Source organism: Microtus ochrogaster, linkage group LG5 (genome assembly GCF_000317375.1).
Source record: "Microtus ochrogaster isolate Prairie Vole_2 linkage group LG5, MicOch1.0, whole genome shotgun sequence".
NCBI classification, from domain to species: Eukaryota; Metazoa; Chordata; class Mammalia; order Rodentia; family Cricetidae; genus Microtus; species Microtus ochrogaster.
The window spans coordinates 59,519,913-59,535,275 of NC_022031.1; the positions used below are offsets into that span (position 1 = coordinate 59,519,913).

At 45.6% G+C, this 15,363-nt stretch overlaps 1 protein-coding gene across 4 annotated transcripts in view; it reads right to left on the bottom strand.

Annotated features, from left to right (window-relative positions):
- The window catches only part of Asph (aspartate beta-hydroxylase), a 170,717-nt gene that overhangs the window by 33,957 nt on the left and 121,397 nt on the right, over positions 1-15,363 (bottom strand). For all 4 annotated transcript variants that reach the window (XM_026786672.1, XM_026786671.1, XM_026786673.1 and 1 more), the window contains 4 exons: positions 13,289-13,439; positions 10,901-11,037; positions 5,204-5,302; positions 2,116-2,205 (listed from right to left, as the gene is read on the bottom strand). In XM_026786672.1, coding sequence (XP_026642473.1) covers positions 2,116-2,205; positions 5,204-5,302; positions 10,901-11,037; positions 13,289-13,439 — 477 coding nt within the window. The remainder of the gene's footprint in view (positions 1-2,115; positions 2,206-5,203; positions 5,303-10,900; positions 11,038-13,288; positions 13,440-15,363) is intronic.

Sequence of the window (15,363 nt, forward strand, 5' to 3'; positions counted from 1 at the left end):
CTAGACCTGGATGGAGGTGGGGGTTCCTTGGACTTCCCACAGGACAGGGAACCCTGATTGCTTTTCGGGCTGGGGGGGGGACTTAATTGGGGGAGGGAGATGGATATGGGAGGCGGTGGCGGGAAGGAGACAGAAATCTTTAATAAATAAATAAATTAAAAAAAAAAGAAAAGAGGGAGGAGCCAAGGCTGACCTCAATTTTGATTCAGAAGTTGGCCATAAAGGAACCAGAGACAGAATTTAGGAGGAAAACAGCTCAGAGGAGCGTGGGACCTTGCTGTGTCATTCCAGGCAGTGCCCTCAGACTGGCAGGAGATGTGCGAATTTGCTCCTGGAGAATGAGACTAGACACGAAGACGGAACATGGACGGAAGGAAGGGAGCCTCTGAGCTTTGCCTGCTGCCGGGCTGCCATGGTTTGTCTTCTTCTCTTTCTCCTCCACGCTAACAGAAAGGTTTGTTCACATCCATTTTCTCAGCAGCCTCTGCGGCAGAGGCTGTAGGCTTGCGTCTCACGTGTCCACGGACGGGGCTCCGTGGATGAAAGCTTAGGTGAGCTCTGACCCTGGACTCTGCACCCAGTCTGGGGCTACACTAACACGGGGCTGCTATGGACTCCTTTCTGCCCCCTGGAAGCAACAATCCCGTGAACTTCCCAAATCCAGGAACTGGGCTGCTCTTTGCATATTAGTGAAAATGATACTGGCAGAACAGTCCCTTGGGCTTAAATACCAGGCTCATGACAAGTGTTTAGTAGTAAATTCATTGTCCTTGAAGTAAGAGCTGTTTTCACCTAAGATGAGAGATAATAGTAGATTTCTTTTCTCTGTCTTTGCCCTGTACCACAAAATGTTCAAAGAGAAATTAATTAGTGACAATTATATTTACAGTAGTTGAACACGAATTTTTGCCCAGTGTTGGATACGGTGGCAGGTACTTTCTTAGCCTTCTCACCCAAAGGAGGGTACTTTTTAACATCAAAAACTGAAGGAACAAAATAATGACGATCCATCAGCAATGTCTTTCCCCATCTTTCTCTTCACTTCTAAGTGTCTTAGTCTATTTCAGTGGAATGGTTGGCAGGTTAGAGGGGGAAAGCACATGTGAACAGAAATGGAGACGGGAGAGAACGCCAATCATCCAAGCCTCTACTGCTCTGAATTCACTCGCGTCTCTTGCAGGAGACAGCACAGCCACAGCCACCCTTGCTTCTGAGCAAAAACAAGCGGCTGCCCAGAGGGTCTTGTATTCTTATTAAATTTAAAAATCTGAAGCTGTGTTGTCCTTAGATGTCACATAGGGAAGACAAGGTCACAAAGAGCCACTCTCTGATTTGTCCTTTTCTCTTCAGACTCTGGAGACAGCTGAGGTAAAGTTCCTACAGTATAGGATGGGAGAGGTGTGTCTCATCATCAGCACCTAAGTCACAGTGGAGTGGGACAAGGCTAGAAAGTCATGGTACATGATTTCGCAACTAACGCCATGTTTATACAAGCTGACAACTGTACTCAGGAAAAAATTAATCACAAAGATAATATGCCAATTGGGTTAGTGATAACGTGTGTGTGTGTGTGTGTGTGTGTGCATGCATGTCTGTGTGTGTGTGTGTGCATGTGTGTGTGCGTGTGTTTTGGTACCTGTCATTATCCTAGCTGCAAAAGTTCAGCCTTAATTTAATATGACAATTACATAGCTAACCATGAAGACCACAGTGCTTAGGGGTGAGCCAAATAGTTCTAAAATAACTACTACAGAAAGTACAAAATAAAAATTAATCTCTGTAATTTTTTTAAAAATTAGAACACCTTTAGAGACCTCTGTCTTAATTTTAAAGGTATTTTTCCAAGGCAGCACTTAGCTTGTTCCTACACACACAGATACATTCAGACACACACCCTGACTCACACACACCAAAAGAGGAACTTTTCAGATTACATATTTGATACCTTGGGAAACAAACAAACTGTAAATTCCAAATCACGAAGACCTTATAAGAATTCTGCTTTAATAATTTTTGCTAAAAGTGTTAGTAAAGCTCTAATTTGTTCCTAGAAGCAATAACCCCTCCTCACTCCATTATCTACTGGAATAAAATCATAAACCCAGTCAGCAGTACCTCTTTGTTCCCGACCCTCTGCATGGCATCCCCCAAGTGGAAATAAAACCGGCCATCGTCAGTGCCAGGATCTCCAGATTCAATTCCTTCCTGGAAAAAAAAGTCATTATTACCATCTATGAAAAGTGACATCTAAGGTCTCATGCCTTGTTTGGTGTAGATTTTCCTCAGGTATGAACTACAACATCTTTTAGGAAAACCTAAGATCTGGAAAATTGTATCTCCTTATTAAAAGTGACTGTGAGGCTGGTCCACATTTCAGAGTATGAAAATGAGACTAGCAATGTAAATTTCACAATGCAGCTACCATTGACTAACTGTGGATGGTCCATACATTAGCACGCACTTGTGCGCTACCATTGACTAACTGTGGATGGTCCATACCTTAGCACACACTTGTGTGCTACCAATGACTGAGAGTGGAGTGGTTCATACATTAGCACACACTTGTGTGCTACCATTGACTAAGAGTGAACCTGTCCATACATTAGCACGTGCTTGTGTGCTTCTGCCGTGGGAGCAATCATAGTTCACTATTGCAGATGACTTCCCTGCCGGCGGGTTTTCATTTGTTTTGCTCTACAAGCCTGACCACACACCACCTAGAGTCTGCATCCCTGAACCCAGACACTTCACTGCTCCAGTTTCAAGTGACGGCAGCCAGAGTGTACGTGGTATTTCTTCCTGCCCTGGACAAATGTGTTGTGGGTAGTTAATGAAACTTCTTATTAAATTTACAGGATTCAAGCCAACAGGAAGTTTGATACATGTTTTGCTATTTCTTCCCACTTTTCACACAAGCATTGGGACGGAGATTTTTTTTTTTTTTTTTTTTTTTTTTTTGGTTTTTCGAGACAGGGTTTCTCTGTGGCTTTGGAGCCTGTCCTGGAACTAGCTCTGTAGATCAGGCTGGTCTTGAACTCACAGAGACAGGGTTTCTCTGTGGCTTTGGAGCCTGTCCTGGAACTAGCTCTGTAGATCAGGCTGGTCTTGAACTCACAGAGATCCGCCTGCCTCTCCCGAGTGCTGGGATTAAAGGCATGCGCCACCATCGCCCGGCTGGGATGGAGATTTTTGTTTTAAAAAAAGAGAGAGAAAATACTAAGAGAATGAATAAAGAAAAGCAAAAAAAAATCAACAAAAGTCTGAAATAGGTTAGTAGCAAGGACTTCTTTTCTGAAAATTTGTATCTTTGAGGTCTCCCCTTATATGGCCCATTCTCTTAGGGCTGGCGATATAGCTCAGTGGGTGAGGGGACTTGCTGCCAAGTCTAATGGCCTGAGCTTGAGTTTCAGGGCTCACATGCTGCAAGGGGAAAGCCAGTTCCTGCAAGGTGTCTTCTGTCCTCCGTGTACAGCATGCTGTGTGCTGTGGACGCACCTGCTCCACATACCCATGCTTAAAAAATAATAATAAAACTACATACACATATTTAGAAGGTCGTTATCTTCTCCCAGAAGAAATGTTATTTGCACAGTGTTGGAAAATAGCATCTAACACAACCAACTGACTTCTGGCATGGAGCATCCTTGTTTGTTAAATACCTGCCCCAACTCTTGTGTTCCCACCTATGTAGCTAGGGGAACACTATCAGGCCTCCAGAGTGGAAGGAGACATGAGGGCACCTTAAATCAGACCAATGCGCATGCCCACATGGCCCTGGGAAGAATGAAAGATCTATGCTGTCCAATGATAGCCAGGACAGATGAGAATACATGCCAACCAGAGGGCACCCCCCTGCTCAGCTCTATGCCCCAGGGTTGCGGAGCAAAGAGGAATCTAGACGCCTGTGTGACTGCACACAACGTGGGAATTCTCAAGTTGCAGCAATGAGAACCGTTTGACGCAGCCACTGAAGCCAGCCAGCCCACTTCTGTCATGGAGGTGGGGAGTGCTCGTGAGCTCCTGTAAACTGCAGCTCTTCTCCGTAGCAGAGCTTACTCTTAGCCTCCACACTGCTGCTACCCAAACAAAAGCAAATTAAACAGGTTTGAATTCTCTTCCTCGGTCGGTCGCGGTAGCCACATCTGGGCTGTTCAGTGGTCGAGTGCAGCAGGGATGAGTAATGCACAGAAGTAATATTTCTCATTCAGCAAGGATTTTATTTGACAGCCCTGACCAAGACCAAGTGTGATTCTGGTAAACCGTCCAAGCCTCGGTTTAATACGGTAGAAAAAGCAACAATTATATTTTAGGGTTTTGAGCCATTAGCTAAGCTTTGGCCTTCAAACCTATCTACCTGCTATGAGGCAGCTGGAGCTCTGTAGAGCAGACCCTTCCTTAACTTGTGAAGAAAGCCCTTAGCACACTGTCTATATTTTAAGAGACTATCAATGAATTCTGTCTACTTCTCTCCAATATGTAAAAACTATGCTATGGAGGAATGGGTGACCAATGTGTGCTATGTAACATGTAAATGTTGCAGGAGAAAACTGTGAATGTTAATTAAAATGAAAGCCACGTTATAATGGCTTTGGTGTTAGGAATTTCTTCCTAAGGTCTTTTCCCAACAGTGTCTGCTCATGTTATTAGTGGTGAAGTCAGGATCCTCTCCTGTGGGTCCCTGTGCTTTGGCCTCCAGCATGCAGCACTGCTTTGGGGGCTTGCACAACCTTGCTGGAGGAGCAGGTCGCCAGGGGTAGGTCTTGGAGGTCATTTGGCTTCTACCTGCCACTCCTGTGCTTTGATGAGTGGTCAGAAACTACAACATGAACAAGCTACTGTCACCACTTTCTGCCACCACAAGCTCTGTCATGCCATCCCCGCGATGACCCAGAGCAACTTCCAGAAACTAAGAGCCTAAAGAAAACTTAAACAGATTCTGTTGGGAATTTTGGCAACAGTGACGTCAAACAAAGCACATCTCATGGTGGGTGACTCTTCCGGACATTCAGTCAGGGTGTAGGTGCCTACTGTCTATGCGGTGGGTGATTTTTCCCCGACATTCAGTCAGGGTGTAGGTGCCTACTGTCTATGAAGCATCCACTCCGATGCCAGGAAGCCTCCACCATGCATGCCATAAACAATGGGGGAGGGGCCTCAAATGAGTCCATGAAGTGAGAAGCCAGGAGAAGACCACGGCAGGTACCTTTAAGTAGGGAATACTCTCTGCTATCTTGTTCTGTGCCTTCAGGATGAAGCCGTAGTGCACTTTAGCAAAGCCGTCATTGGGTGTCACGTTCAGAACCTGAAGTCAAGGAAAGCAAAGAGCTGTTGTGACAGAGAAGAAACTGTACAAGTGAGCATCAAAACAAATCCTAATTAGTTTCGCTGTACTTGGAATGGGTGATGATGTTACAGCTTCAAACACTCGGTGGTAGCGCTTTGTCTCGTTGCTATCATTAAACAAAACAAACCCACTGTTCTCAATGCAAAATGCTTTTGCAATTACTCCCTGAATACAGTGGTGAAGGAGAAGGTAGTAACTGCTGAAGTGTGGTTTTAACTCTGCAATCAGAAAAACGTCTGCCAATTGATGACATCAAAGTTTTTCAACGAATAGAGAAAATCACCGAATTTTTGTGCTTAAAGAGAACCTGGAGGGCAATTGCACATTGCTTTCTATACATGCCTCAGCCTATCATATTAGGACCCATTCATCACAAAAATATCCATCAGTGGTCACTGAAGTTAGTGGCCGAGTGTGACGTGAAAAGAATCTTGATTGCATGGCTGCAGATGCACGGTGATCACAAAGGCTACTCGGGTGGCATTGCAGGGGCATTGCCTTGACCATGGAAAAAACACAGGCTGTAGTATGGTCCCGTATCACTGCAGACGGCACAGCCCTGCTCCTGAGGCTGACCTGCACCAAAAGTGTGATCATATTGATGATGAGGAAATACCTGACGGCTGTAACCAAACCACTGCCTGCATTTTCATAGGTGTGGGAGTGGAAAATACCCGAGGAGCTGTGACAGGCCTAGCCTTAGCAGCAGACGAGAGTACACTGAGCCGGAACCTGTGTGTTAGCCTGGTGAGGTACCAGAGTCCAGTTCCTTGATTCTGCGCTGGGTCTGTGTCCGGAATGTTTGGGGACCCATGTCCTACCTGTGCAACCTTTCGGCAGTGGGAGATTATTTCACAATAACAGGCCTAAAAATATGAATGAAGATAAATTCCTGGGAGCGCGACCCCAGCTATGAGGGATGTGATGCCCTCTTCCGGCCTCCACACACGCATGTGCGCACATGCACACACACATGTGCACACACACAAACAGGAAGAGGAAATGGTATGAAATACAAACAACACAATAGGCAAAGAAACTGGAGGAAAGGCCAGGGGTCACGTTGAATCACAGAATATTCTGTTTAGGGACACAAGAAAACTAATCCTCCAGGGAGAAATGTATGGTATTTTGTGTGTGTTCTGACAAATAAAGCTTGCCTAGAGATCAGAGGGCAGAGCTAAGCCACTAGTTAACCATAGAGGCCAGCCAGTGGTGGCACACACCTTTAATTTCAGCTTGTGGGAGGAGGCAGCGGGAAGATCAGAAGTTCAAGGCCACTCTGGGCTACACCGAATCGAATCAGTCTAAAAAAGAAACAGTGCCGGGTGGTGGTGGCTCACCCCTTTGATCCCAGCACTGGGGATCTCAGGCCTTTAATCCCAACACCAGGGAAGTGAAGACAGGAATATAAAGCAGGTGGAGACAGGATCTGGGGCTCCATTCACTTTGAGGATTCAGTAGGGGTAAGAAGTCTCCCTAGTGACTGGCTCTTTTACCTCTCTGATCTTTTAGCATCTACCCGTATATCTAACTCTGGGTTTTTATTATTGAGACCAATTAGAATTTGTGCTACGGAGAAGAAGTGACAAACATTTCTGATCTGAAGTACAGTTCCTGGGCAGCAGGCCCATGGCTCTCAGCTCATTTGCAGATGGGCAGTCAGGCATCCTACCTGGTACACACAGAATCAGGAGGGTGGGCAGGGCGTAGGTGCCAGAGTGGCTGACAGTACTGTCCCCATCTGTTTCTTTACATTTAGACACCACACCTCTGCACTTTGTAGATGGATGTACAGTGACTCTACTGGTTTAATAAAATCATAGACAAAGACACAGGTGGGTTTACAAGAAATCCAGACTGAGAATAAAATAGACTAAAATAGTAAAAAGACTGAGAATCTTTGTATCCATTTATTATATGTCTGAATATTATCTTTCTGTCTATGTATCTATCTATGTATTTATCTATGTATGTATCTATGTATGTATCTATGTATGTATCTATGTATCTATCTATGTATCTATGTATGTATGTATGTATGTATGTATGTATCTATCTATCTATCTATCTATCTATCTATCTATCTATCTATCTATCTATCTATCTATCTATCTATATTTTTACGCACATTCCAAAAAACTCATTGCAAGGAACATTTCACACTTTTAAAGCACTGCCTATTTTTTTTATCCAAGACTTCATTTTCCAAGTGAATTATGACCCAAAAATACTAAATGGAAAACACCAGGATCCACGCTTTAAATTGTGTATCAGTGGGAGTCGCACGACTCTATCTTGCCTGGGAGGTGAATCAGCATACCCACATCGTATTCTGCTTTCTGACCATTCGTTACTCAGTGTTGATCTCCATCACCAAACTGACTGCTACAAGTACCACTGTGCTTCTATTCCAGTGATCCTCATTGCCCTTTACAATGTCCCACTGTGGGACAGCATACATGCTATCGTCACATCTAAGCATGCAGTGCGGGATGGATACTTAGAACGCAAACATCCTGGGTGCATTAGATCCATGGGTATTCCCAAACCATGAGTAGCACTTTGTGGTGGTGATACTGAAATAGTAACACTCTAGTCAGGGGGAAAGGATTTTTCTCAGTTCAATAAAATTTGGAAAGCACTCTAAATATTTCATTTGAGCTTTAAATTTCATTTGGAGGGCATGTACTTTTTTATAAAGTATGCACTGTATAGATAGACAATACTTAAATCTATAAACCACTCCAAACATTTGGTTGAACTCGTTGCCCTGAAAGGGTACGCAGTAAATGGTATTTCAAGAACATTTCTATGAGAAGAAGCCCAGCAGAGTTGGAGTTGGGCGTTACGGTCAGGTGGTGCTTGGGGTAAATGAAGGTCAAAGGACAGCAACCCTGCAGAAGAATCAGAGCCGGCTCAAGCAAGAGGTGTCCGGTGTCTGGTGAATGCACTGGGCCGGTGAAGACAATGTGACAAGTGGTGGCTTGGCCCCAGACTGGAAACCCCATGAAGACACATTCTGCATTGCTTTGATATTGGGTCCTGAACTGGTTGGTGTGTGTATGTTTAGTAAATGCGGGCTGGCTGACCCCAGATCCTGAATTTCTTGTAATCCCCTGATCTGAGTGCCTACAGCTGCTCTGAGCACAAGACCTTCAGGAGTTCCTGATGGCAGGAGAGTGGTTTCTGGTGGGTTTGGCTGGGGCGTGGCTATCTCTATATAATCTGCCCCTGAACACAATAAAGGGGGCATTCTTGGGGAATTCAAGGATGACCCATGTCGCTGTCTCTCTGTCTGTGTGTGTTTGTATATTTTAACCTCCAGCACCCTTGCCGGAAGCTCGGTAACTGGGTGTCAGAGCACTGAGCGCAGACATGGGGGTGCGGTGCGCGGCAGAGCCATAGATCGGCACAGGGTGTGTGGGGCAGCAAAGAACTGGCAATGATGCTGGGTTGCGGTCCCCAGCTGGTGGCAGCGCCACTCCCTTGGAAGGGAGATGGGGGAGAAGTCTCCAAAAGCTGCAGCTGCGAGTGGTTCCTACCAAATCTCTGTAAAGCTAGTCTCTATGCCGAAAACAAAACCAGGAAAAACTAAAAATAGGATCTCACAATGGTTTTCCTAAATGTGCTCAAAGATCAATGTGCACAAAAAGTGCAACCCTGGTAACAGTTTCTGAAAGGAACCTGGGAGAAAAGATAAATACACCAGGCCACACTTTGGCTAGGGAAAGAGTATCCACTAGCCACAGCTCATTCATTTAGACGCAAGAGGAAGGGAAACGGCAAACCGCATATTACTTTCAATGTATGAATGCTCTTTTAAAAGAAAACCCATCAGCTGTGTGGTGCGGCAATATCTGGAGCTTCGTGCATCCTAGTCTGCTCAGCCAGGTGAGACTGTGGCCTCAGGTGCATAAACGACATAACTTTCTTTTTCAAGGTGAGGAAAACTGCTTCACATTTCTGAGACTTGCCGTCAGGTGGACGAGCTGAACGCACTCAGGGAAGAGGTTTGGAGGGGGAGAGAGGAGACATGTGCAGTTAGAGGCCAGTCAGGGTGCACTCGAAGCTTGCCCTGACCTCCTGTGTGCCTGACACCCAGAGGGGAGCAAATTGCCGAGGATACTGGAAGGAAAGAAAAGAGGGGGATGGGAAACGGGAGAATTTTACAAGAAGAAAGAAGAAGGGGGTGTGGGAAGGAGGGGACATACAAGGAGGAAGGACCACAGCATCTCCGTCTCTGTGTCTGTGATGGTGTGTTCGTTTTTACATCTCCACAGTTCTGAATCACCGACACACACGACGTTTTTTTAACCAAATTCTGCAGGGCAGGGGACACCGGGTATGCTAGCAGACACCCGTGGTCACATGGAATTGTCTTATGGCCTGATGTGGGTCTTTTCTGGAAGGCACACATTTGCAATGCCTCATTCCACCTGTGTAGGCATCAACGACGTCATAGAAAGCCAAGGTCAAAGTTCTGCTCCCTCAAAAACAATGAAGTTGATAACATGGGTAGAAAGACAATAGCTTCAAAATTCAATGATTTTTCAATTAAGCACTGAGAGCAACAGCAGCGGGCATCACATTGAGAGTGGACCGGGTCTCCGGCCTGGGGGTGAGACTGCTGCTGTTGATGTCATTCTCAATACACAAGAGCCCCTCCAGCTACACAGCTAGCTCACTGCAGTAGCATTTCCTGTAAAGGGAGCAGCGTGGAGACCATTGATCCAGAGGCCCAAGTTAAAGAATAACAAGCGTTCATATCCATCTTTGTTTTACAGAGCTTAGCTTTCTCCAGCTTCAGAGTTCATTCGACATCCTGTTTGCTTTGTGCCAAATAAATTCCCTCATTGCCTGAAGGAGCCAGTTTTCTGGGTTATATAGTTGCTTGTGACTTAGAGGTTATCTATTAAAATGCCCACTATAATGTAGAAATTCTCTGAAAGCCGCCCTGGCCAGAACATCAATGCCCTTTTGAAAACAGTATAATCTACTTTTGCCTGACAGGCTTATACTGCAAAACTTAAAAAGATTATAAATTTTACACATATCAACCTCATTATTAACTTCATTCTGTTACTACCACAAAGAAAACCCTTAGAAAACTGTCTATAGGATGATAAAAATGAAGCTTAAAAAAATGTTACAGCAACTGTGAACTAAATTAAATTGTTCCAATCAAGATACAAGGATAAATATGGTCAATGTATATGTATACCTGAATCATCTTTATGGGACCTGCCATAAATGCACAATGGAGACAGGTCAATAAAGAAAAACAAAACAGGAAAAATTGGGCATGGTGGCAGCTGGAAGGCTGAGACTGGAGGATTGCCATGAGTTTGAGGTCAGCCTATATTAGATGTGACATCCTGGGTCCAGGAAGGGAAGAGAAATGGGAAAACCAAGTTCAGACTATCTAGGACTTACATGCTATTTCATTCAAGATAAAGAGAACAAGACACGGTGCACATGGCAGGGAATTTCCCATCAGCACTTGAACTCACTAGACAAGATAATCGGTGCGGTCCACAGCGGACCAGTGCTTACCTCTTCATAAACCTTCTTGGCGCTGTCATTGTCTCCCATCAAGAGGTATCCTACGCCAAGGTCGTTTTTCAATGCCGTATCACCAGGGAACAGCTGAACTAGCCTCTGGAGGGTAAGCAGGGAGCCTCTCATGTGACCTGATATTGGAAAAATAATGAATAGGAACAAAAATATTATGTGCTCCTTTGTGCTGAGGACATAAACCATGCGAGTGGGTTTAATGGAGCCTGAAAACACCTTACATCTGACTTCATCTATGAATGGATTCTTGAGTCCTAAGTAGCAGGGTTATAATGCTATACATAATGGCTCGCGTAGATAGTAAACACAGCATCAACCCTAAACTGTAAAGACAGCTTTATTTTCTGAGTCAATCCACATTTACATTTTTATCTTAAATTCCTTCTTCAGAAAATGTCAGTTTTCTAATTCCTTAGAAAAACGTTCTGCTGAAATCATTTTGGGTTATTAGCTTTAAAATTTTTGAGAGAGGGTCGATAACGAAGAGTCAGATTTGGGGCCGTGCAGTTGGTATTTTTCTGTTGACATAAATGGGCACTGAGGGACATGGACCGGGGCTTCACTGCAGAAGCCTTCTCTAACAAACACATGTCGCTTGTCTCTCCTTACTGATCTAGTTAAAGACCAGAGGAAACATCTTCTGTACTAGGGGAGCCTCTGGTGGACGACAGGCTATGGTGCACTACATGGCTCAGGAAATCCCAGCCGCTGTTTTCTTTGTGGCTTTCAGAGGGAAACAGTCTGGGTCCACCATCATTGCCTCTGTCCCAACTGGGGACAGAAACTGAAAACAAAAAGACAGTGCTAAATAAGATGAGCACTTATGAAAACCACCTCAGAGGGATTAGCTGCCTGTAAAAGGGATGTCAGTCAGGAGGCGGCAGCAGGTTCGGTCAGGGTTGCAGCTCCCCAGTTAGCAGAAAGCCTGGCCTGTTCATTCCGTGGTCTGTGCCCTACTGCTGGTTAGTGCTATTCCCATCAGAACCCCAGGGTGGCTTGCCCAAGCGGCCATTCCTTCTCTTACAAGTTGGTTTCTTTTCTGTACACTTCCGGCCTCCCTACCTGCCCACACCTAGGCTCTAGCTTTCCTCCTGCCTTGGAATTTCTCTGTTAACGATGACAATAGTACAGACCAGAGTACCTCCTGCAGAAACCCGCTGCCTGCCCCTTCTTCTGTGTCCTGGTCCCCTGTCGCACTGTGAGGCAACTTCACCTCCATGCAGTTCTAGGGTCTCGGTCTCATTGCCTCCGAGCCTCCTAGTGTGACCCTGCCTCATTCACACTTCAGCAGAAGAGACCACACTAACCACTCAAGAATGTCTGTGACAGGTCAGACGTCTTCACACATGACCTTGCTCCAGGGCTAGGATGCAAGAGCATGTCTTGGCATAAAAGTTAAGAGGGAGCCAGGCTGTGTTGGCACACACCTTTAGTCCCAGCACTTGTGAGGCAGAGGCAGGCGGATCTCTGTGAGTTTAAGGCCAGCCTGGTCTACAAGAGCGAGTTCCAGGACAGGCTCCAAAGCTACAGAGAAACCCTGTCTTGAAAGACCCCCGATAAAGAAAGAAAGGAAGAAAGAAAGGAAGAAAGAAAGAAAGAAAGAAAGAAAGAAAGAAAGAAGAAAGAAAGAAAGAAAGAAAGAAAGAAAGAAGAAAGAAAGAAAGTTAGAAAGAAAGAAAGAAAGTTAACAGGGAACCAAAGAAGTCCATAATTCTAAGTTAAATAATATTTTAACAAATTCTTTAAAAAATTGAAATGAATGTAAAAATCCGCAGTGTTTCTGTGTATGTTTATACGCATACATGTGTGTGCATCTAGCGGCCAGAGGACAAACTTAGGTATCCTTCCTCAGGAGCTGTCAGCCTTGCATGCTTGCTTGAGAAAAGCTCAAAGACTGGCAAGCTAGCCAGACTTGCAAGAACAAAGACCCGAGTGTAATACCCAGAATCCAAGTAAAAAGGCCACACATGGTGGTGCAGGCTTATAATCCCCAAACTTGGAAGGCAGGGATAGGAAGGTCCTCGGAACTATAGAGCCATTGAGTCCAGGCTTGTGAAGAGCCTTAAAAAATAAGGAGGGATGGTATCTAGGTTTCCCTCTGGCCTGGATGTTCACAAACATTTGCTTCTCTACAAGCACATATGACCATGTGTGCACAGACAGAGCCCCCCCAACACACACATGTACGTGTATAAAATTACTGAGGTTAGGACTGCTTAAATGTAGAAAAGGTCTATTTAAGACAGACAAGCTAGCTGTAAAGCAAGGCTTCTTTGTAGACACTTTGGCTGTGAGTAGGTACCACATTCTTGCCACCGAAACATGGCCATGTGCCGTCTCTCTCCAACTTAGCTCTTTGCTTCTCACCTAGAAACTGCTGTCTTTCTGACCGTCGCTTCAAGCTCAGCTTCACCAGGTCTGTGGGGGCATCGGGCAGGCTGGCCGCCTCCTGGTAGGTCTCGATGGCCCTGCGCAGAACCTCATTGCTCCTCCTCTTCTCTGCCAAGTCGTCTTCACACTAGAGGACGCCCCATACAGATCAGTGACCCATGACCTCTAGGCTTGTCACTTCCCCCCAGAGATTCATGACAGTTAACCTTTAGACAGGCCTTTCAGAGAGAAAACTGGCCTTTTCCCTAGCAAATGATACAAACGAAAGAAGGCAAGGTAACTGCTATTTCAGGAAGAGGAAGGAAAGGTGGCTACTAAGGTACAGATGAGGGAAACTGTAAGATCCAGATACTTCCTAGGGCTGGTGCGGATGGACTTCACAACATATGAGAACGTTATTCACACAGGACTCTAGTTCACAGTCTGGTCTTCCTATTCTGTGCTCAGTGACTCATTTATTTCATCCATGCAACGGCTTTTCAGGGATCAGACAATTGTTCTACATATGTATCACATGAGTTGAACAAACTAGAGAAAGCTCTTTTCTCATTTTGCTTCCATTTAGGAAAGGACAAAATGAGAAATACAAACCAGGGTGCTATTCATAGACACAGTGGGCTGACAGGCGATGAATGTGGAATGGGAAAACTACTGGTTTGATCAGGACAATCGGGGAGTCTAAAAGGGGAAAGATTTTTAAAGCAGAGAACAGCAAAGGCTGTGGCTTTCCAACACAGCGGGGAACAAAGGGAAGACTGTACAGGTGGAGGGGTGGAGGGAGGTGACAGTAGCATCGGGTGATTCAGAGCCGGAAAGCTGTTGAGGATTCTGACTATTATGTGTGGAGAGAGATGTGGGTGTTCCATATGATCTAGTGCCTTGAAGGGATCCGAGGGCTTGTGCTAGCCACAGTACTGAGATCAGGCCGAGAGAAGAGCAGAAATGAGGAGGCCAGGTAAGAAGCCAGGGACGGCAGTTGCCTGGGCTGATGCAGCGGTAATGAGCAGGAAGAGATGGGAGCATGGATTCAGCTTGAAGGTCAGGGCCAAGATATCTACAGATGCACTGAATGTAGCAGGGGAGAGAGAGAGAGAGAGAGAGAGAGAGAGAGAGAGAGAGAGAGAGAGGAGAATTTAGGGTTGGTGTCAGTGACTACTTGACTGAACTATCACCCCTGAGAGTGGGAAGATAGGACACAGTCAGGTCTTGGGGAACAAGGAGTCAGGAGCTCAATTCTGGATACAGTAAACCAAATGCCAGGTGGAGATAAACACGTAGCAGGTCCATTCCCGGGTGTGGAGCTGGGGGAGAGGCTGGCGTTCAGGACACGTACATGGGAAGGGTCAAGGATGGGCATGGTGTTTAAAGTTGGCAAGCTAGAAGTCATGAGTGTAGACTCAGAGGCGTTCCAAGAACTGAATCCTGAGATGATCCATTGTTTCAAGATCATTAGAGGTTGGGGAGACATAGGAAGACAAGCAAAGGGGATGAAGAAAGAGTCACGTAGGAAGAACACAACAACACAGCAATGTTCCAGAGGCCAAGCGGAAGACAAAGGCTTTAGGAGGAAGAGAAGAATTGTGCTCCAAATGACCATCAAGAAGGACAAGAGGAGGGTAGCGAAGAGAACGTGATGGACTGCTCTTCCGTTCACTGGCCCTGGCATCATGGCTTCAGGGAATTTCTTGAAGACATGTGTCAGAATGGAGCTGTGTGAAGAGAACATGGGAAGGCTGGAGGAGGAGGGGAACTCCTTCAAGAAGGCTAGTTGTAACAGGAACTGGAAAATGTATCTACAGGTAGAGGGGGCTGAGAGCCCAGAGAGAAGTCTTCAGGATAAGATGATACATTATGTTTCTCAGTAGATGCAAAGGACCCAGCAGAAAGGGAAAACCTGGGGACAAGAGAGGACACAAACCACATGGAAGTCTTCTGGTCGGGGAAGGGAGAAGAGGACAAGACAGCTAATACCTGCCGATGGATGGATACAAGGTATCAGTGCAACTGTGTGAGAGGATGGATACAAGGTATCAGTGCAACTGTGTGAGAGG